This window comes from Cherax quadricarinatus, chromosome 2 (genome assembly GCF_038502225.1).
Source record: "Cherax quadricarinatus isolate ZL_2023a chromosome 2, ASM3850222v1, whole genome shotgun sequence".
NCBI classification, from domain to species: domain Eukaryota; kingdom Metazoa; phylum Arthropoda; class Malacostraca; order Decapoda; family Parastacidae; genus Cherax; species Cherax quadricarinatus.
The window spans coordinates 44,142,325-44,165,574 of record NC_091293.1 but is presented as its reverse complement, the minus strand read 5'-3'; the positions used below and the strand labels follow the sequence as shown (position 1 = coordinate 44,165,574).

General features: G+C 45.6%; 1 protein-coding gene across 1 annotated transcript in view; it reads left to right on the top strand.

Moving 5' to 3' along the window:
* VGlut (Vesicular glutamate transporter) overlaps positions 1–23,250 on the top strand; it is a 216,086-nt gene that overhangs the window by 79,809 nt on the left and 113,027 nt on the right. The window contains exon 2 of the mRNA XM_070089687.1: positions 10,470–10,600. Coding sequence (XP_069945788.1) covers positions 10,470–10,600 — 131 coding nt within the window. The remainder of the gene's footprint in view (positions 1–10,469; positions 10,601–23,250) is intronic.

Here is a 23,250-nt window from a genome sequence, read left to right as displayed (position 1 = left end):
GACATGACAGAAGGAATAGAATCCGAAGTGTCCCTGTTTGCAGATGACGTGAAGTTGATGAGAAGAATTCATTCGATGGAAGACCAGGCAGAACTACAAAGGGATCTGTACAGTCTGCAGACCTGGTCCAGCAACTGGCTTCTGGAGTTCAACCCCATCCAGTACAAAGTTACAAAGATTGGGGAAGGGCAAAGAAGACTGCAGACGCAGTACACTCTAGGAAGCCAGAGACTAAAAACAACACTCAAGAAAAAGGATCTTCGAGTGAGTATAACACCAGGTACATCTTCTGAGGCGCACATCAACCAAAATAACTGCTGCAACATATGGGCACCTAGCGAACCTCAGAACAGAATTCCGACATCTTAATAAGGAATCGTTCGGAACCCTGTACACCGTGTACGTTAGGCCCATATTGGAGTATGCGGCACCAGTTTGGAACCCACACCTAGCCAAGCATGTGAAGAAACTAGAGAAAGTGCAAAGGTTTGCAACAAGACTAATCCCAGAGCTAAGGGGTATGTCCTAAGTGATTAAGGGAAATCAATCTGACGACACTGGAGGACAGGAGAGATAGGGGGGACATGATAACGACATACAAAATACTGAGAGGAATTGACAAGGTGAACAAAGACAGGATGTTCCAGAGATTGGACACAACAACAAGGGGACACAGTTGGAAGTTGAAGACACAGATGAATCGTTAGGGAAGCGATAGTAGTGGAATAGACGATGTAATGGAAGATCCATACATAGCTTTAAGCAGAGGTATGATAAAGCTCACGGTTCAGGGAGAGTGACCTAGTAGCGATCAGTGAAGAGGCGGGGCCAGGAGCTTGGACTCGACCCTTGCAACCTCAACTAGGTGAGTACAACTAGGTGAGTACACGCACACACACACACACACAAACACAAAACAGACACACACACACACACACACACACACACACACAACTAGGTGAGGTGAGTACACACACACACACACACACACACACACACACACACACACACACACACACACACACACACACACACACACACACACACACACACACACACACACACCATCTCTGCCACCCATCTAGTGCAATAAACTCATATAACAAGATCTAAAGAAGTTCCCTCGAGAAACGTCAACAAACATCAGCTGATCAGTGAGAGCCACGTGGGTGAGGTGCCACATGTCACCAGCCTCAACAACAATCATAATTACTCAGCTATTGCGTCATGCTACGAGAGTGATTTTCATGAAGTATAATGAGGATTATATTGATTATGATTGTAATAATAATAATAATAATAATAATAATAATAATAATAATAATAATAATAATAATAATGATAATAATAATAATAATATTAATAATGAAAGGCGTTTGAAGGCAACTATTACAGTTAATAAAATTTAATAAAGGTGGAGTTGGAGGAGAAAATATCCTGCGACGGAAACAATAAATACAGATGAAGTTGGTGCGCTGTGTATCAGAGGAGGTGGGAGGGAGGGAGGGAGGGAGGGAGGGAGGGAGGGAAGGAGGGAAGGAGGGAAGGAGGGAGGGAAGGAGGGAAGGAGGGAAGGAGGGAGGGAGCGAGGGAGGGAAAGAGGGGAGAGACGATTGATCGTAAGTAGAGGTAAGCGGAGGTCCTGCCTTGTCGCTGGTCACCCCTGGCTTCACTCTCTCGTGGTATCAAGAACCTTATCGTACCTCTTCTTAAAGCGTTGCATGGTTCCTTTCTCTAAGACTTCGTTCTCGAAGTCGTTCCACTTCCTGACTGAAGAAATACTTCCTAACATCCTTGTGACATACCGTGATTTTCAACTTCCAGCTTAGCTCTTGTGTTCCTGTATAACATCTCTCAAAACAATCTGTCCATATTCACCCCTGCCAATTCATCTCAGTATTTTGCATGTTCTTATCATATCACTCGTCTAGTGCAATAAATCATGGGATTTACTCCTTAGCTCTGGGACTAGTCTTGTTGCAAATCTCTACACTTCCTCTAATTCCCTATTATTCTTGATTAGGTGTGAGTTTCAGACTGGTGCTTCATACTCCAGTATGGGCCTGACATACACGGTATACAGAGTTGTAAATGACTCCTTACTTAGTTGTCAAAAAATCTAATTTTTAGATTTGCCAGGCGCCTGTATGCTGCTACAGTTATTTGGTTGATGTGCACCTCAGGGAATATGTTTAATATAATACTCACCCCAAAGTCCTTCTCCTTGAATGAGGTTTGCAGTCTTTGCTTACCGAGCCTGTACTCCGTTTGCTGTCTTCTTTGTCCTTCCCCAAGCTTTACAAATTTGCACTTGGTGGGGTTAAACTCCAGGAGCCACTTGTCTAACCAGGCCTGTTGCCTGTCTAGATCCCCATGCAGCCTTTCCTGGTCCACATATGCTTGCATTATCCACATTAGTTTCACATCAACAGCAAAAAGAGTTACCTCTGATTTTCTCCCTTCCTCCATGTCATATATGTATACGAGAAACAGTACAGGGTCTAGTATTGATCCTTGTTTAACCGCACTCGTCACATGCACACATTCCCACACCTCGTCATGGACCATCACTCGTTTCTTTCCTGTCAGATAGGCCTTGATGCATTGTAATGCTTTTCCCGTTATTCCTGCCTGCTCCTCTAGCTTTTGTACCAGTCTCTTGTGTAGTACTGTGAATACAATGTTCAGTCTTGCTGGACCTTGTATTCTCTCTCTCTGGTTGTGTCCCTAACATGTTTGTGCATGGAGTTCTCTATTACCACCTTCAAGCATCTTACTCCTCCATGTTTCTGGTCCCCCATGTAGCTCCAGGTTCCTCCAGTCAGTCTTCATGCAGTTAAAGTCCCTCATGACCAGCAGTTTTGACCTGCTCATGTAGGCTCCTCTGGCCACTTTAGCTAATGCGTCCACCATCACTCTGTTTTCATTATACTCATGTCTTTGTTTCTTGCTGTTTAGTGGTGGGTTGTATATCACTGCCATCACCACCTCGGGACCCCCAGTCTTCGTCCCTTGTGAGTGTGTGTGTGTGTGTGTGTGTGTGTGTGTGTGTGTGTGTGTGTGTGTGTGTGTGTGTGTGTTTGTGTTTGTTTGTGTGTGTGTGTGTGTGTGTGTGTGTGTTGAGGAGACTATTTTGGGAATGTGGTGTGACGTTGTGAATGTGGTGGCTGGATAAAACATAAGAAATAAGAACGAAGGAAATAAAGAACCCACGGGCCCAGCGAGGGGTCCGTTTTCCTATTTGCAAGCCCCCAACCTGTGGTCAGGTCACATTGATGGGAGGAACACGGAAACCCGACCGGAAAAAGATCGGGTCAACCCACACCCACCCATCCACTCAGTATTTATCCAACCTTTTTTTAAAAGCAAAATTTTCTCCTCTATAACTGTATTTGGGAGTTTTTTCCCACATCCACAACCCCATTAAAACCAGTATTTTCCCATATCCTTCCTGAATCTGAATTTTTCCAACTTAAAACCTTTGGGCCGAGTCCTGTCTAGGCTAGTTTTTTTTCAGCACACATTTTACATCCCCTTTTTTTATTCCTGTTTTCCCATTTATAATCCCAATCATACCCCCCCAAATTTACGTCTTTCTAGAGAGTGCAGATTCAGGCCCTTTAGTTATCCTCAAGGGGAATTTTTTGATACAGGGGATCAACTTTGTCATCCCCTTTGTACTTTTTTGAGAATTTATATCCATTCTGTAATGGTGACAAACTGTGCAGCATAATCTAAATGGGGTAACAGGGATTAGATTGAAGAACCCTGGGACCCTATATTTATGCTTCGATATGAACCCAAGGATTCATTAGCTTTTTTGGGGAACACTTATGCACTGTTGTCTTTTTTAGATCACTCAACCAAACTCCAAACTTTCGCAATCCGAAATTAAGATCTACAATTTATTTATAGGGGATGTTATTGTCCGTCCACAGAACTTTGCATTTGTTATTTTAAAACGATCCGCCACCTCCGACCACTGCATCAGTCTTTTCAAATCTTCCTGAGTCCCTGAATGTCCTCGTCGGGAATGAATTGATAGGTGTCATCGGAACCCCTGGGATGTCGTTTATGCCCTCTTTATGTCGTTTATGTAGATTGAACAGCAGGGGCCCAACACTGACCCCGGGGAACACCGTCGGGCACTTCCCATTGATTTCTCCCCATTTATAAACCTCTGTCCATTTTGTAACCATCTCATCCAGGAAAAAAATTTTTCCCCCTATTTATGTCTTTTAAATTTTCCCAATAGTCCTTTATGGGACCCGTCAAAGCCCCCATGAAGTCCAAAACAAATCATATTCATTACCTGATCTACCCTCAAATACCCTTTGTGGTTAAAACTGTAAGGCAGGAACGCCCTTTGTAAAACCATGCTGAGATTCGTTGATTAATTTATGCTTTTGGGGGGGTAGAACTGCCCGGCAATTATTGATTCTAAATTTTCATATGGAGGAGGGGTTATTGGTCTATAGTTCGAAGCTAAGGACCTTACCTGTTTTGTAGGATCAACCATTTTCCACTTTTCTGGGACCATGCCAGTTTTAGTGATATGTTTAAAAGATTAAAAAGGGTGCAAGACCCCTTTTCATTCCTTTGAACCCCTTTCATACAGTTCATCAGGGGGCCCGGGGGGTTAGGGTTTTTAATTTATTATTTGCCTAAGGGCCATGTCACTTTGGGGCCCAATAGTAAATTTATTATCGTCCTGTTCTCATAATTTATCAAATGAATATCGCTGGTATCCTCCCGGAAAAACTGAGAGGAAGTATGTTTAAAATTCTCACATTTTTTATCACCAGTGAGCTGACCGAGGGAAATTTGAGGGGCCATCTTGTCCCCCATCTTTCTTGATACCTGAAAGAATCCTTTTTGGGGTTTGTCTGATTCTCTTTCAACTTTTTCCCCATAACTTTTTTCTTTTTTAATTTTCCCTTTTTTTTTCTCTTTAACTGAATATATCGATTTTCAATTGCCCCCCCCTTTTATTTGCCATATATGCCCTCTCTTTGACCAATCAGATATTTTAATTATTGTTATCCATTTAGGATCATTTTGTTTGATCTGATTTCCCATTTGGGGAAAATAATTTGACTGGCAGCTGAACTATGCCCTGAAAGATATATCGGCAACCATCCCCCCTACCTGACCCTTTGTCAGGTCATTCCAGTTCACCCCCCTAATTTTTTCAGTCCCCTGAAACAGCCAAGAAACAGGGGCGGAGACTTATTTTGGGGGGTTGGTGTGGTTGGGCATGATTGTGGTGGGCTGTGTTGGGTGGGGTGGCTGGATTTGGTTTTGGGGGCGGGGATTTGATGGACTTTGGTTGTGGTGTGGCGTGTGGATTATGAGTGGTTTTTTTTGGGGGGGACGGGATGTGATTGTGGGGTGGCGGTGGTTGTGGTGGGCGGAAATGGGGGGGTGGGTTGTGGAGTTACCTGAGGTTACCTGAGGTTATCGGGGATCAAGCCCCTGGCCCTCCCAGACCAGGCCCCGATGGATGGGGCCTGATAAATGGGGTGTTATGCTGGCCGCACGGTCCAACGAGAGCCACACCCCGGCTGATCCGCACTACTTTTAGGTATCTGCCAGCTTTCTTAAGGCAGCCGGGGTTTTTTGGGAAATTTCAATGCTTGAGGGGAGGTTGTTAAACAGTTTTGCCCCGGACACTTGGGTTTTTCCCAGGGTTACCAAGGGCCCTACTTTTTTTTGGGGGGCAGCATCGCCTGCCCAGTTTTTTATTTTTCGTAGGGAGTGATTTTGGCAGATTTGGGCCCTTTCTTCCAAGCTTTCCCAAGTGTAGATTATGATATATCTCTCCCCCGGTTAACGAGTACAAGCCGGGCCCCAAGGTTTCAGGTTAAGGATTGACAGAACTTATTGCAGTAAAGGACTTGTAACTTTTCTAGATCTGCGATTTCCCCTGCGGAAAGGAGATGTTAATGGCAGTATTCCATAGAGAGAAAAGGATTTGAAAAGGATCATATTGGCTTGGCATCCTTTTTGAAAGTTCCCAATCCATCCATCATTTTTTTTGACGCATCGGGGCCCCTTTGGATTTTTGAAAGTGAGACCCTGACATTACTACTCCCAGGCCCCATTTTTTTTCCCTCTCTATTGTATGGCCGAGTCAGTAGTATATTGTTCTAGTTATTATCTCTCCAGTTTTCCATAAGGGAGTAGTTGGAATTTGTCCTCAGAAATCATATTGTTTACGTTCCCCACGGGAAAAACCCCTTTTGTTTATATCCTTTTGGGGGTTAATCCCAGCAGATGACAGCCTCAGACCCCAGTATCATCCGAAAAGGATGATAAGGTGCGGGTATATATCTCGTCATATCTGATAGAGGAAAGGAATAAGAGGGGGCAGTACTGTTGTGGAACAGAGCCTTCACATGGCAGCCCCGAAACTCTGTTGCCCACTACCTTTGTTTTCGATTTGTTGGGGTTGAAGATCCATCTCCCATTTTCCCCAGTTATTCCTTTAGACGTATTTTTGGGCTATTACACCATGACGCATTTGTCAAATTTTTTGCAAAGTCGTGTATATTACATCTGTTTTATTTTTTTCCAGGCATCCAAGGCCATCAAGTAATCCAGTAGTTGTGAGAGGGGAGGGCCCGCCCTGAACCCATGTGCCGGGGTTTGGGAGATTTTTGGGGAACCCGGTGATTTAACCCCTTTTAGCACTCTTTTTAAAGATTTTTTTGATGTGACGTCAGAGCTATTGGTCTATAGTTCTTGTTTAAGCTTGTCCCCCTTTTGGAGTGGGGGTAACCGGTTTTTGACTGTGAATTTCACCCATGTCCAAGCCCCCCTCCAATGTTTTAGAGCAAAATGAGAGGGGTTTTTGGTTTTAATGAAAAAGAGTTCCAGAGTCGGGCCGGGGGGAGGAAAAGGGTTTCAATGGTTTCGAAATCTGCGGGTTAGGTAAGTCGGAAATCTGGATACATTTATGGAGTTTTTAGGTCATTCATGAAGAAATCATTTGGGGCGTCGATCCCCGACCGATTAGTGGTTCACAAACACAGAGTCGTACTACAATATTTCACCATTTCCTGTTGTCTCTGAGTCAGACATCTTCCCAACATGTTTCGTTTAGGACATGGTTTACCTGGTCCCAGTTGATGTTCTTGTTGTTGAAGTTGTATTTTGCGAAGACACCTTCACAGGTACATGCATTCTGCTGATCAGGACCCCTTTACATGTACGTCTGGACTTCGATTAGGTTGTGATCGGAATTAGTTGTTTTTGATATTCTTATGTCTCTTATCAGGTCCTCATTATTTGTGAAGATAGGGTCAAGTGTGTTTTCTAGTCTTGTTGGCTCTGTTGTGATTATGAGTGGCTAGCATGTGGTTGTGGTGTGGCTGGCATGTGGTTGTGGTGAGGCTGTGTTGTGATTGTGAAGTGACTTGCAAACTTGTGGTTGTGGTGTCGATGCGTTGTGATTGCCGTGTGGCTGGCATGTGGTTGTGGTGTGGCTGTGATGGGATTGTGGTGTGGATGGCGTGTGGTTGTGGTGTGGCTGTGTTGTGAATGTGGTGTGGCTGGCGTGTGGTTGTGGTGTGGCTGGCGTGTAGTTGTGGTGTGGCTGGCGTATGGTTGTGGTGTGACTGTGTTGTGATTGTGGTGTGGCTGGCGTGTGGTTGTGGTGTGGCTGGCGTGTAGTTGTGGTGTGGCTGGCTTGTGGTTGTGGTGTGGCTGGCGTGTGGTCAGGTTCTTGGTCTGGAACGATATAGTTATGGAGCTGAAGTCTTCTCCAGGCTGAGGGACTGACCACCTTACATATTTTGTCTCCATAATTGTTGGACTGAGTACATCACCTTCATTTTACCACTACACCAGCTGCCATTGTATTTGACTGAAGAAGCCTAATGTGTAGGCGAAACGTTTCAAAAACAAAGATATCTAACTGTTACACATGTATCTTAATCATCAACTTTTCGATATTTTATACAATTTTCAACATGACATTTATTTAACGTGATTTAACGGGGATAAAAAATCGACATTATTTTGCACATAAAACCTCCATCCTGGAAATTATTCCAGCCATTCCAGGATGCTGCGAATGGTCTCAGAATCTTTGGTCACTGGAAACATTCACATGTCATTTGTTCTATGACTTTGTTTTGACTGTATACAAGAGTTGGAAATTTAAAAGTCGATTGGACGAGGCATTCTCGAGCTGTGAGAGAAAACTGAAAAGTTTGAAGAAAAAACAGAGTATGAAATATTCAGGCAACCTCTTAATTAATGATCCCCTTCTGGGATACGTAGCAAACAATTCACTCAGGAAAATTATTCACAAAATTTAATAAAGTTAAACAATGTGACTTACTACTTCTGTCTCCAAGGCAGAACTTGTTGAGGGGTAAGTCATCTCACGGTGTAAATCGAAAATTTGATTTCTGGTCACCGGTGAAGGTAAATCAGAAGTGTTTAAAACACACCTATTTTTAATGAGTAACAATATTTTGAACAAATGTATTTTGAGAGTGCATGAGAAAAAAATTGTTACAGAATAGAGTAGATATATGAAACAGTACGTGATTTAAAGACACATATGTGTACCAAGGTGTGCAGCTCACTGGAAGACGACCTCTGGTCTACACAGTATATGTGTGTAGATACGAATGGCTGAAGACTATGTCTACAGTATAAAGAGTGTAAACATCAACAAGAACAATCAGAGAAGCGGTCCATTCGCTCCTAGAAAAAGAAAAAGACATATGTATGAGTGGCTTCTTTAGTCATTCGTGGCGAAATGTTTCCTCTAATAAATGTTCTGAACTGTTTATAAATGTCTTTTTCCATATCTTGTCGGTATCACCATACTATTTTTCACTCCTAGAATAGGGTGAGTCAACATACCTGTGTAATTAGTAAGTCTATAAAGCTGGATTTTTTTTTTTTTTTTAGATTTTGCCACCGAAGTGGCTAGTTTATTGTGCACCCCATATCCATCCTGTGGACGGTAGCGCGAGAGCATGTGGATACACAAAAGGCCTAGGAACTAGGCCCCAGATAAAGCTGGACAAATACCGAATCCCCTCGTTATCTAGTATGCAGCAGCTAACCTCTTTCTACAACCAAGTTCAGACCAGTGTAAAAAGTGGGTCCAGTGCCTAAGTGAATTCCAGTGCAGTGTACTTCACGCAAGCACACGGTCCGCACAGGATGGACGCATGCAGTACAAAACTGAGTCTTCTTAGCAGATGCAGGTACTGATTCAGCTCTGTTACGGAGCTTTTGGTCAGTATTTGACATGCACCATGTCCCCTTGGCCAGTTAGGAGCACAGTTGGTCATTGTCTTCCAGGATGTGTCAACCATCCGGGCGTGGCATGGGTAATTAGGCTCTCTGACAGTCTCACGCTTCAGGAGGGTTGACGACTAGAAGGAGGTTACCTCCCTTTTAGGAACACCTCAGACTGACAAACCCTCTTGTGCCTCTGGCTGTCTTACTTTATAACAGTTCTCTCTTTCTTAACAGGTATGATGTAGCTATAACAGCGAGTCTTCTCATACTCCAGAATTCTATTCACTATTAAGTTTAACTTGTGCCTAAACTTTTCACGTAGTGTATTAAGGTTGTACATATTTTCTGGTGGTGGAAATATGAATTATACCAAAATTATCCTTTTGCATATTCTTTATTCTTACTTTCCCGCTCTTTCATTGTGTGTTAAAAGTCAGTTCAATACACAGCCGGGTACTGAAGGCCTTTGAAAAGGACCTAAATTCGTGACGGAGACTAAGTCACAAATCCAGTAAATTCCCACACGGCACAGTGGTGACACGAAATTAAGTGTTCATGAGAGTGAAGCAGTGTTCGTGAGAGTGAAGAAGTGTTTTCTGATGAATCCGAACGAGATCAGGGTGACTACTAGTCCTAGTAGTGGCAATGTCAATAATGTGATTAAAAATGACAAAGCTTACAAATATAGACATAAGCTGCGGTCACAAAAAATACAGGAGTTTTAAGTCACAAGATCGACAGTACATGTGAAATTGTATCAGTGGAAACAGAGCGCCAGCAGTACTTTGAGTCCTTCCCAAGACACGACAGAACGTCGCGTGAGTCAGTCCACCATTTGTTATGCAAAGGCACAGCACCTCAACATTCCCCCAGTATCACAATATACATACTTAAATCTATCTCATATAAATATAAAAATGCTAGATAAAGCTCATGGAGAGCGAAACGTTGCCACAATAAAATGTCACATTAGTTGCACTTGTGTCCCTTTACCTAACATAGGGAGTTGTTACTAGGTTAAGTCTTACAATTAAGAGTGTATACAGAACTGTGGTCCCCCCCCCCCTTAGTTGGTAGCTGCACGAATCCCCCTCCCCCTCTCCCCCAAATGGGTGAAGGATTTTAACAATTTATCTGAGAATCAAACAAGATTTCCCACACTTTGCTTTCCCCTTGGTACTCACCCTTCCTTCCTCCGGCAGGGATGGCACTTTCGACGAGGAGTACGAGAGGGTCAAGCCACCGCTTCGACGGATCGACCATTACCTGCCTCCTGACTGTCCCTGCTGCAACATGACCAAACGCTTCACTATGGCTCTCCTAGCCAGCATAGGTCAGTCACCCTTTCACAGCATGACAGCTATTACAAACACAGGTAAAGAATGGCCTGTGAGACCTGTTTGTAATGGGAATTGGAGCAAACAAACTCAGCAGTAGACTATAATGTATATTTTGCTTTCGCCTACTATATACAAATATGCACACTGTGTACAGATAGAATAATAATAAGTGTGCACGACGGTGACAGAACGCAAAGCAGAAGCCAGAGAGAGTGTACTGTACTCAACCAGCAGATAGGCAAGTCTGCCAATGCTTACCGCAAGTGAACCACGTTGCTTCAGCTTTGGCGGGCTTGCCTGTGAGTGGTCAATGAGCCAAGGTACTGATTTTTAAACCCTTAGCACCCTGTTCACTAGTTGGGAGGCAACCTATATGGGAGTGTGACATATATGGAATAAATTGTAACATACTCTTTGTGTGCCACAACAGCATAGGTCAGTCACTCCTTTACAGCATGACAGCATAGGTCAATCACCTCTTCACAGCACGACAGCATAGGTCAGTCACCCCTCACATCACGACAGTATAGGTCAGTCAAACTTTCACAGCATGACAGCATAGGTCAGTCACCCCTCACAGCACGACAGTATAGATCAGTTACCCCTCACAGCACGACAGTATAGGTCAGTCACCCCTTCACAGCACGACAGCATAGGTCAGTCACCCCACACAGCATGACAGTATAGGCCAATCACCCCTCACAGCAAGACAGCATAGGTCAGCCACCGATTCACAGCACGACAGCATAGGTCAGTCACCCCTTCACAGCATGACAGCATAGGTCAGTCACCCCGTCACAGCACGACAGTATAGGTCAGTCACCCCGTCACAGCATGACAGAATAGGTCAGTCACCCCTTCACAGCATGACAGCATAGGTCAGTCAACCCTTCACAGCATGACAGCGTAGGTCAGTCACCCCTTCACAGCATGACAGCATAGGTCAGTCACCCCTCACAGCACGACAGTATAGGTGAGTCACCCCTTCACAGCATGACAGCATAGGTCAGTCACCCTCACAGCACGACAGTATAGGTGAGTCACCCCGTCACAGCATGACAACATAGGTCAGTCACCCCTCACAGCACGACAGTATAGGTCAGTCACCCCGTCACAGCATGACAGCATAGGTCAGTCACCCCTTCACAGCATGACAGCGCAGGTCAGTCACCCCTTCACAGCATGACAGCATAGGTCAGTCACCCCTCACAGCACGACAGTATAGGTGAGTCACCCCTTCACAGCATGACAGCATAGGTCAGTCATCCCTCACAGCACGACAGTATAAATCAGTCACCCCTCACAGCACCACAGCATAGGTCAGTCGCCTCTTCACAGCATGACAGCATAGGTCAGTCACCCCTTACAGCACGACAGTATAGGTCAGTCACCCCTTCACAGCATGACAGCATAGGTCAGTCACCCTCACAGCACGACAGTATAGGTGAGTCACCCCGTCACAGCATGACAACATAGGTCAGTCACCCCTCACAGCACGACAGTATAGGTCAGTCACCCCGTCACAGCATGACAGCATAGGTCAGTCACCCCTTCACAGCATGACAGCGCAGGTCAGTCACCCCTTCACAGCATGACAGCATAGGTCAGTCACCCCTCACAGCACGACAGTATAGGTGAGTCACCCCTTCACAGCATGACAGCATAGGTCAGTCATCCCTCACAGCACGACAGTATAAATCAGTCACCCCTCACAGCACCACAGCATAGGTCAGTCGCCTCTTCACAGCATGACAGCATAGGTCAGTCACCCCTTACAGCACGACAGTATAGGTCAGTCACCCCTTCACAGCATGACAGCATAGGTCAGTCACCCCTCACAGCACGACAGTATAGGTCAGTCACCCCGTCACAGCATGACAGCATAGGTCAGTCACACCTTCAAAGCATGACAGCATAGGTCAGTTACCCCTCGCAGCACGAGAGTATAGGTCAGTCACCCCGTCACAGAATGGCAGCATTGGTCAGTCACCCCTTCACAGCACGACAGTATAGGTCAGTCACCCCGTCAGAGCATGTCAGCATAGGTCAGTCACCCCTTCACAGCACGACAATATAGGCCAGTCATCCCGTCACAGCATGGCAGCATAGGTCAGTCACCCCTCACATCACGACAGTATAGGTCAGTCAAACTTTCACAGCATGACAGCATAGGTCAGTCACCCCTCACAGCACGACAGTATAGATCAGTTACCCCTCACAGCACGACAGTATAGGTCAGTCACCCCTTCACAGCACGACAGCATAGGTCAGTCACCCCACACAGCATGACAGTATAGGCCAATCACCCCTCACAGCAAGACAGCATAGGTCAGCCACCGATTCACAGCACGACAGCATAGGTCAGTCACCCCTTCACAGCATGACAGCATAGGTCAGTCACCCCGTCACAGCACGACAGTATAGGTCAGTCACCCCGTCACAGCATGACAGAATAGGTCAGTCACCCCTTCACAGCATGACAGCATAGGTCAGTCAACCCTTCACAGCATGACAGCGTAGGTCAGTCACCCCTTCACAGCATGACAGCATAGGTCAGTCACCCCTCACAGCACGACAGTATAGGTGAGTCACCCCTTCACAGCATGACAGCATAGGTCAGTCACCCTCACAGCACGACAGTATAGGTGAGTCACCCCGTCACAGCATGACAACATAGGTCAGTCACCCCTCACAGCACGACAGTATAGGTCAGTCACCCCGTCACAGCATGACAGCATAGGTCAGTCACCCCTTCACAGCATGACAGCATAGGTCAGTCACCCCTCACAGCACGACAGTATAGGTGAGTCACCCCTTCACAGCATGACAGCATAGGTCAGTCATCCCTCACAGCACGACAGTATAAATCAGTCACCCCTCACAGCACCACAGCATAGGTCAGTCGCCTCTTCACAGCATGACAGCATAGGTCAGTCACCCCTTACAGCACGACAGTATAGGTCAGTCACCCCTTCACAGCATGACAGCATAGGTCAGTCACCCTCACAGCACGACAGTATAGGTGAGTCACCCCGTCACAGCATGACAACATAGGTCAGTCACCCCTCACAGCACGACAGTATAGGTCAGTCACCCCGTCACAGCATGACAGCATAGGTCAGTCACCCCTTCACAGCATGACAGCGCAGGTCAGTCACCCCTTCACAGCATGACAGCATAGGTCAGTCACCCCTCACAGCACGACAGTATAGGTGAGTCACCCCTTCACAGCATGACAGCATAGGTCAGTCATCCCTCACAGCACGACAGTATAAATCAGTCACCCCTCACAGCACCACAGCATAGGTCAGTCGCCTCTTCACAGCATGACAGCATAGGTCAGTCACCCCTTACAGCACGACAGTATAGGTCAGTACCCCTTCACAGCATGACAGCATAGGTCAGTCACCCCTCACAGCACGACAGTATAGGTCAGTCACCCCGTCACAGCATGACAGCATAGGTCAGTCACACCTTCAAAGCATGACAGCATAGGTCAGTTACCCCTCGCAGCACGAGAGTATAGGTCAGTCACCCCGTCACAGAATGGCAGCATTGGTCAGTCACCCCTTCACAGCACGACAGTATAGGTCAGTCACCCCGTCAGAGCATGTCAGCATAGGTCAGTCACCCCTTCACAGCACGACAATATAGGCCAGTCAACCCGTCACAGCATGGCAGCATAAGTCAGTCACCCTTCACAGCACGACAGTATAAGTCAGTCACCCCGTCACAGCATGACAGCATAGGTCAGTCACCTCTCACAGCACGACAGTATAGGTGAGTCCCCTCTTCACAGCATGACAGCATAGGTCAGTCACCCCTCAGCACGACAGTATAGGTCTGTCACCCCGTCACAGTATGACAGCATAGGTCAGTCACCCCTCACAGCACGACAGTATAGGTCAGTCACCCCTTCACAGCATGACAGCATCGGTTAGTCACCCCTCAGCACGACAGTATAAGTCAGTCACCCCCTCACAGCATGACAGCATAGGTCAGTCACACCTTCAAAGCATGACAGCATAGGTCAGTTACCCCTCGCAGCACGAGAGTATAGGTCAGTCACCCCGTCACAGAATGGCAGCATTGGTCAGTCACCCCTTCACAGCACGACAGTATAGGTCAGTCACCCCGTCAGAGCATGTCAGCATAGGTCAGTCACCCCTTCACAGCACGACAATATAGGCCAGTCATCCCGTCACAGCATGGCAGCATAGGTCAGTCACCCTTCACAGCACGACAGTATAAGTCAGTCACCCCGTCACAGCATGACAGCATAGGTCAGTCACCTCTCACAGCACGACAGTATAGGTGAGTCCCCTCTTCACAGCATGACAGCATAGGTCAGTCACCCCTCAGCACGACAGTATAGGTCTGTCACCCCGTCACAGTATGACAGCATAGGTCAGTCACCCCTCACAGCACGACAGTATAGGTCAGTCACCCCTTCACAGCATGACAGCATCGGTTAGTCACCCCTCAGCACGACAGTATAAGTCAGTCACCCCCTCACAGCATGACAGCATAGGTCAGTCACCCCGTCACAGCATGGCAGCATAGGTCAGTCACTCATTCACAGCACGACAGTATAGGTCAGTCATCCCGTCACAGCATTACAGCATAGGTCAGGCACCCCTTAACAGCACGACAATATAGGTCAGTCACCCCGTCACAGCACGACAGTATAGGTCAGTCACCCCTTCACAGCATGACAGCATAGGTCAATCACCCCGTCACAGCATGGCAGCATAGCTCAGTCACCCCTTCACAGCACGACAGTATAGGTCAGTCACCCCGTCACAGCATGGCAGCATAGGTCAGTCACTCCTTCACAGCACGACAGTATAGGTCAGTCATCCCGTCACAGCATGACAGCATAGGTCAGGCACCCCTCACAGCACGACAGTATAGGTCAGTCACCCCGTCACAGCACGACAGTATAGGTCAGTCACCCCCTCACAGCATGACAGCATAGGTCAGTCACCCCGTCACAGCATGGCAGCATAGCTCAGTCACCCCTTCACAGCACGACAGTATAGGTCAGTCACCCCGTCACAGCATGGCAGCATAGGTCAGTCACTCCTTCACAGCACGACAGTATAGGTCAGTCATCCCGTCACAGCATGACAGCATAGGTCAGTCACCCCTCACAGCACGACAGTATAGGTCAGTCACCCCTTCACAGCATGACAGCATAGGTCAGTCACCCCGTCACAGCATGGCAGCATAGGTCAGTCACTCCTTCACAGCACGACAGTATAGGTCAGTCATCCCGTCACAGCATGACAGCATAGGTCAGGCACCCCTTAACAGCACGACAGTATAGGTCAGTCACCCCGTCACAGCACGACAGTATAGGTCAGTCACCCCTTCACAGCATGACAGCATAGGTCAGTCACACCGTCACATCATGGCAGCATAGCTCAGTCACCCCTTCACAGCACGACAGTATAGGTCAGTCACCCCGTCACAGCATGGCAGCATAGGTCAGTCACTCCTTCACAGCACGACAGTATAGGTTAGTCACCCCTTCACAGCACGACAGTATAGGTCAGTCACCCCTTCACAGCACGACAGTATAGGTCAGTCACCCCTTCACAGCACGACAGTATAGGTCAGTCACCCCGTCACAGCATGGCAGCATAGGTCAGTCACTCCTTCACAGCACGACAGTATAGGTCAGTCACCCCTTCACAGCACGACAGTATAGGTCAGTCACCCCGTCACAGCACGACAGTATAGGTCAGTCACCCCGTCACAGCATGGCAGCATAGGTCAGTCACCCCGTCACAGCACGACAGTATAGGTCAGTCACCCCGTCACAGCATGGCAGCATAGGTCAGTCACCCCTTCACAGCACGACAGTATAGGTCAGTCACCCCGTCACAGCACGACAGTATAGGTCAGTCACCCCGTCACAGCATGACAGCATAGGTCAGTCACCCCTCACAGCACGACAGTATAGGTCAGTCACCCCTTCACAGTATGACAGCATAGGTCAGTCACCCCTCACAGCACGACAGTATAGGTCAGTCACCCCGTCACAGCATGACAGCATAGGTCAGTCACCCCTCACAGCACGACAGTATAGGTCAGTCACCCCTTCACAGCATGGCAGCATAGGTCAGTCACCCCTTCACAGCATGACAGCATAGGTCAGTCACCCCTCACAGCACGACAGTATAGGTCAGTCACCCCTTCACAGCATGACAGCATAGGTCAGTCACCCCGTCACAGCATGGCAGCATAGGTAAGTCACTCCTTCACAGCACGACAGTATAGGTCAGTCATCCCGTCACAGCATGACAGCATAGGTCAGGCACCCCTTAACAGCACGACAGTATAGGTCAGTCACCCCTTCACAGCACGACAGTATAGGTCAGTCACCCCGTCACAGCACGACAGTATAGGTCAGTCACCCCTTCACAGCATGACAGCATAGGTCAGTCACACCGTCACAGCATGGCAGCATAGCTCAGTCACCCCTTCACAGCACGACAGTATAGGTCAGTCACCCCGTCACAGCATGGCAGCATAGGTCAGTCACTCCTTCACAGCACGACAATATAGGTCAGTCACCCGTTCACAGCACGACAGTATAGGTCAGTCACCCCTTCACAGCACGACAGCATAGGTCAGTCACCCCTTCACAGCACGACAGTATAGGTCAGCCACCCCGTCACAGCATGGCAGCATAGGTCAGTCACCCCGTCACAGCACGACAGTATAGGTCAGTCACCCCGTCACAGCATGGCAGCATAGGTCAGTCACCCCTTCACAGCACGACAGTATAGGTCAGTCACCCCTTCACAGCACGACAGTATAGGTCAATCACCCCGTCACAGCATGACAGCATAGGTCAGTCACCCCTCACAGCACGACAGTATAGGTCAGTCACCCCTTCACAGCATGACAGCATAGGTCAGTCACCCCTCACAGCACGACAGTATAGGTCAGTCACCCCGTCACAGCATGACAGCATAGGTCAGTCACCCCTCACAGCACGACAGTATAAGTCAATCACCCCGTCACAGCACGACAGTATAGGTCAGTCACCCCTTCACAGCATGGCAGCATAGGTCAGTCACCCCGTCACAGCACGACAGTATAGGTCAGTCACCCCGTCACAACAAGACATGGTCATTGTTACTTCCTGTCAAGGTCATTATATATACTCTTGTCAAGGTCATATATATTTCTGTCAAGGACATTTCATATACTCTTGTCAAGGTCATTATTACCCCTTGTCAAGGTCATTTTTACTTCCTCCTCAAGGTCATCTATTACTCCCTGTCAAGATCATTATTCCTATCTGTCATGATCATTTTTACTCCCTGTCATGATCATTATTACTCCTTGTCATGATCATTATTACTCCTTGTCATGATCATTATTACTCCCTGTCATGATTTTTATTACTCCCTGTCACGATCATTATTACTCCCTGTCATGATCATTATTACTCCCTGTCATGATCATTATTACTCCCTGTCATGATCATTATTACTCCCTGTCATGATCATTATTACTCCCTGTCATGATCATTATTACTCCCTGTCATGATCATTATTACTCCCTGTCATGATCATTATTACTCCCTGTCATGATCATTATTACTCCCTGTCATGATCATTATTACTCCCTGTCATGATCATTATTACTCCCTGTCATGATCATTATTACTCCCTGTCATGATCATTATTACTCCCTGTCATGATCATTATTACTCCCTGTCATGATCATTATTACTCCCTGTCATGATCATTATTACTCCCTGTCATGATCATTATTACTCCCTGTCAAGATCATTTACAAGTCTCATCCTGGACAACTGAACGTCAAAAAGTGTTCTATATAATTAGTGCTTATACGTGTGTCTTTTGAAGCAAAACAAATTGTTTTGCGTTATTTTCTTAATGGAGTAAAAACCCATCACTGGCACGCCAGTGGTTACTTTATTACTGATACCCATCCCCGGCACGCCAGTGGTTACTTTATTACTGATACCCATCCCCGGCACGCCAGTGGTTACTTTATTACTGATACCCATCCCCGGCACGCCAGTGGTTACTTTATTACTGATACCCATCCCCGGCACGCCAGTGGTTACTTTATTACTGATACCCATCCCCGGCACGCCAGTGGTTACTTTATTACTGATACCCATCCCCGGCACGCCAGTGGTTACTTTATTACTGATACCCATCCCCGGCACGCCAGTGGTTACTTTATTACTGATACCCATCCCCGGCACGCCAGTGGTTACTTTATTACTGATACCCACCCCCGGCACGCCAACTATTGCTTCAGCAGTGAGCAGACCAAAAAAAATTCTTTTGTCACCTTTAAATGTCAATGTAAATGACTCTCTTTTTTTTAGTCAAGAAATGTCTTAGATCTTCTCCAAGAGACATTTTTCCAGAACCTGGAAACACCAGCGGGTGATCAGAGCACCTGAGGCCACGTGTTGCAGCAGTCACCTGGTTGCATGAGGCAGTGTAGCGCGCTATCCTCTTTAACCTCCACGTGGACCACACCTCTAGCCACGCCCTCACCGCTCAGCTGATCGCTGCATGGCCTCACCTCTTCTCCCCCCAGCACCTCTCTCACGCCCTCTCCTTCTCACCTGTTGCTGAAGGAGAGCATTGGTGGGTGTGTTGCACCTGCCCCTCCTCTACCTGAAGCTGAGTGGAAGGCTGGGCGTGGCCGGCCCCGCCCTCACACCTGTTGGCGCAGAGGGAGAGGTGGGGGGTGTGACGACACCTGCCCCGCCCTCTCCACGTGCTCCACGCTGAGAGCCACACCCACTCTCACAAACACACCCTCTCTCTCTCTCCCCCTCTCTTACTCTCTTCCCGGCGCTCACCACCTTCCTTCACATGGTTCTTTCTCTCGTTGTCGTGGCCTTCCCGTTTTCTCTTGCCATTTGATTTGCTTTCAACTTTTATTTTTATCTTTCTGTTGATCAGCTCATTTACATGACTGTGACGTCCTGTTCCCTATCGTGCCCACCTGTTGCCCACAAGGCATCCATCTTATTTTCGGTGATATTCCAGAGGCACACGTCTAGTTAACAAAGGCAGTAAAGCAAGAGTAAAACCCTCTTCTTTAATTCATCTAACTTCACACATCAAATAAAGTCCTTAAGAGACTAATGATAAAAGGCAAATTACCAGTTTTATGAGAAAGTTGCAAGCACCACAGACCCGACCATCCTGGCTCTCTAGTAGGGAGATCATTCCTTCAGACAATGGAATAATATGCAATTAAAAATGTTGCATACATGGATTTTTGCAAAGGTATGTGTCAAATGACATTAAGGAATCATAGTTTATAATCCATTCATTCCAAACATCCCAAAGGACACCTTATTTTTTTGGTAAACATACAAGAGCTGAAATCGGCAACAAATAACAAAGTTAACTATTTCAATGGACACCTCACAGAAGCAGCCGTAAGAAGCGTTTAAAAAAATACACATAAGAGATGTTCTGGACGGTGAGATATTGATGCAGTTGTTGTAGACACTTATGAAACTCGTCGAATGAAGGTGCAGAAGTTCTGGGAGTAAAAGTAGAGAAAAGGAGTTTGGTAATTATTCCTTCGTATAAACCACCGTCAGCAAGAACTGAAGAATTCAGGGAACAGTTAAGGAAGATACACAACTGATTTGAGTATCCTGAAAACTCTACACCAAATATTATCCTCAGAGATTTCAATCTGTCACGTGTTTGGAAGATGGTCGACAGGATATAATACCTGGAAGCAGGCTAGCCCTCTAAAACAAAGATATTAACAAGCAAACGACATCCCCCACCCATGTATCTGCAGGGTGAAAACATTAGGTACGTTAAAACTTACAGATATCTTGGTGTAGATGTGCCCTTTAACAAATCCACTATACCACAGCTAAATAAGAAATGCAAAGATAAGCTAAATGCTCTCAAAACTGTTGCTGACTACAACCCCAACTATAATGCTAATGTGAGAATCGTGAGAATGATGTACATAACCTATGTTAGGTCCTTAAATGATTATGCTGCTCCCATGTTGATATTAGCTCGAGAAAGTGCTCTCCGACCCTTGGAGTTAATGCAAAATGAAGCTCTCAGAATTATTCTTGGTTGTCCTAAATCTACAAAGGTTCTTAATATGAGAAAGGAGCTTTGCATTTCTAGTATTAGTAATAGGATTGTTGAGATTAACACTGTACTCAGTATTAGAATGTTAAGAAATGAACCAGACACTGTCACAATGGATCTTACTAAATGTCTAGAAGTAAATACACACAGATCTAAATGGATTGTGAAAACGTGCAATTACGTTAAGTTTTATAACCTGCATGAACTTTATCACTGTAGGCAACAAGAGCATTTCACCCCTCCATGGAAGATGTGTTCATTTAATATAACATACCTGCAAGTCCCTCCCAAGAAGCTCATTGCTAGTAATCCCTTCCTTAAATCACTTGTTAAAGCAACTGCTCGAGAAGAAATTTCTCGACTAGCTAGTAGTAATAAGTTATCACAAGTTATATACACTGATGGATCTAAACAGGAGTCTTCTGGCAGGGCTGCATCTGCTCTTGTTGCCACCTCCCTAGTTAAGAACGATAATAAATTTGTTGAACTAGGAATAAGAATTAACAACTGGGCGTCTATACTGCAATCTGAATTGTTTGCAATGTTAATGGCACTAAAGCTAACTTATGACACTGAACTTGACTCTATCATCATTACTGATTCTATGTCATCACTGAAGGCTCTTGACTCATATAATGACTCCAATAACATGCTCATTGGAGAAGCCAGGTATAGATGCTCAAAAATCCGGGACAAAGGAATTAATGTACAATTGCTGTTGACCCCACCACACAGTATATTACTCCTTCATGATAAAGTTGATATGTTAGCCAAGAAGAGTACCCAGAAGGAGAATGTAGAATATAACTTTGGTATATCTGTGTCTAGCATTAGGAATAATATTAGGAGAGAAGTAAATAATGAAAATGATTGTTATAGGAATGCAGTTAGAAGCCTGAGTAGATCTATAACGCACTATGATAACATGAACGTAGATAAGTATGTTTATGGAGGAACTTGCAATGTGAACAGACTGACTGATGTTGTAGTGCCCAGGCTTAGGCTTGGTTACAAGTACTTCTGGCAGTTTGGGAGACACACAGATGATGATCAAACTAAATTCAAATTATGTGATCAGCCATATGGTCACTGTCTTGAACACTATGTGCTTAATTGTCCATTTATTGAGGAATACAGAGATAGACTGTATAATAACCTATGTGGCATGTCAAGGTATCTTATTAATGAAAATAAGATACTAAGCAAATTTCCTAAATTTGCTTGTAACAGATAAGTGAACTGTAGATATGCAGATATAAATCCATATGTACACCTGTTAACCCTTTTGGGGCCTAGTTCCTAGGCCTTTTGTGTATCCATATGCTCTTGTGCCACCCTCCACAGGATGAATATGGGGTGCACAATAAACTAGCCACTTCGGTGGCAAAATCTAATCCACACACAACAGGGAGTTACTGAGCCTCGGAAAAATTTGTCCTAAACTAAAAGATCCTAACATAGCTAAATATTTTTTGACCTGATCTTCACGATCAATGAGGAACTGATCAGCGACATAACGATCCCTCAGACCATAATCTAATTGAAGTTTAAACACAGAAACATAAGTAAAGATCCCAGGAAACAGCCGACCTTCCCTGGGAAACAGTGGTACAGAAAATAAACCCACTCCAGTAGATGGAAAAGCTGAATACAGTAGCGTACACGGTCTGTATGAAATAAGTTCCTCTGCTAAAAAAAATGATAAGATGTTACAACTAATGAAAGATAACTTACAATGAGAGAATATTGATATAAAAGAGAAATAAAAAAATATTCATACTAGTCGGAAGTAGAACATAAGGAACGAACTGCCGTTCAAAACAGAAAAAATCTCTAAATATTTCTATAGATGCGCAAATTCCAAATTAATAACCACCACAAGAATTGCCTCACTGCTAAGAGGAGATACATACACCGACGACGAGGGATGGCATTTCTTGGTGTTACTGGCACTTTTAGTTATGGATCTGATATTTCTGAAATGTGGAAAGTCTGTGAGGTTCTTCATCTCACAAAAGCACAGACAAGTATACATGTTTAGTTGTATCCATTAGGCTAAAGAACTAATACTTATAAAGAATATAGTAAACTAATGCAAGGTTAACATACCGTTGAAAGTAACATCATTCTGAGGATTATGTTGCATAATTTTGTAATGAGTGAAATCTTGAAAGATCGTTAAGCATCAATGTTCAGCAATCCACCAAACAACAGGAGAATGGAGGATCCAGAACGTTTTTTCATTACTTGTCACCACTCTATAAATCATATTTGACAAGCACAAGTCCTCTAGAACTCGAGAGAGGAAGTAGAAAGCATAACCTCACATGCAGCTCCGGAATCAGACTCGTGGAACTCTCTATTCATAAGGAAATGTAAATTACTACTATTATGACTTCGACATTTTTGGAAGAGCTTGAATCATAGCAAAATTCCAGAGGTTTTTAAACACACCGGAGGCAGGTGAGACCTGACAAGAACTACAGGACAGCGGCACT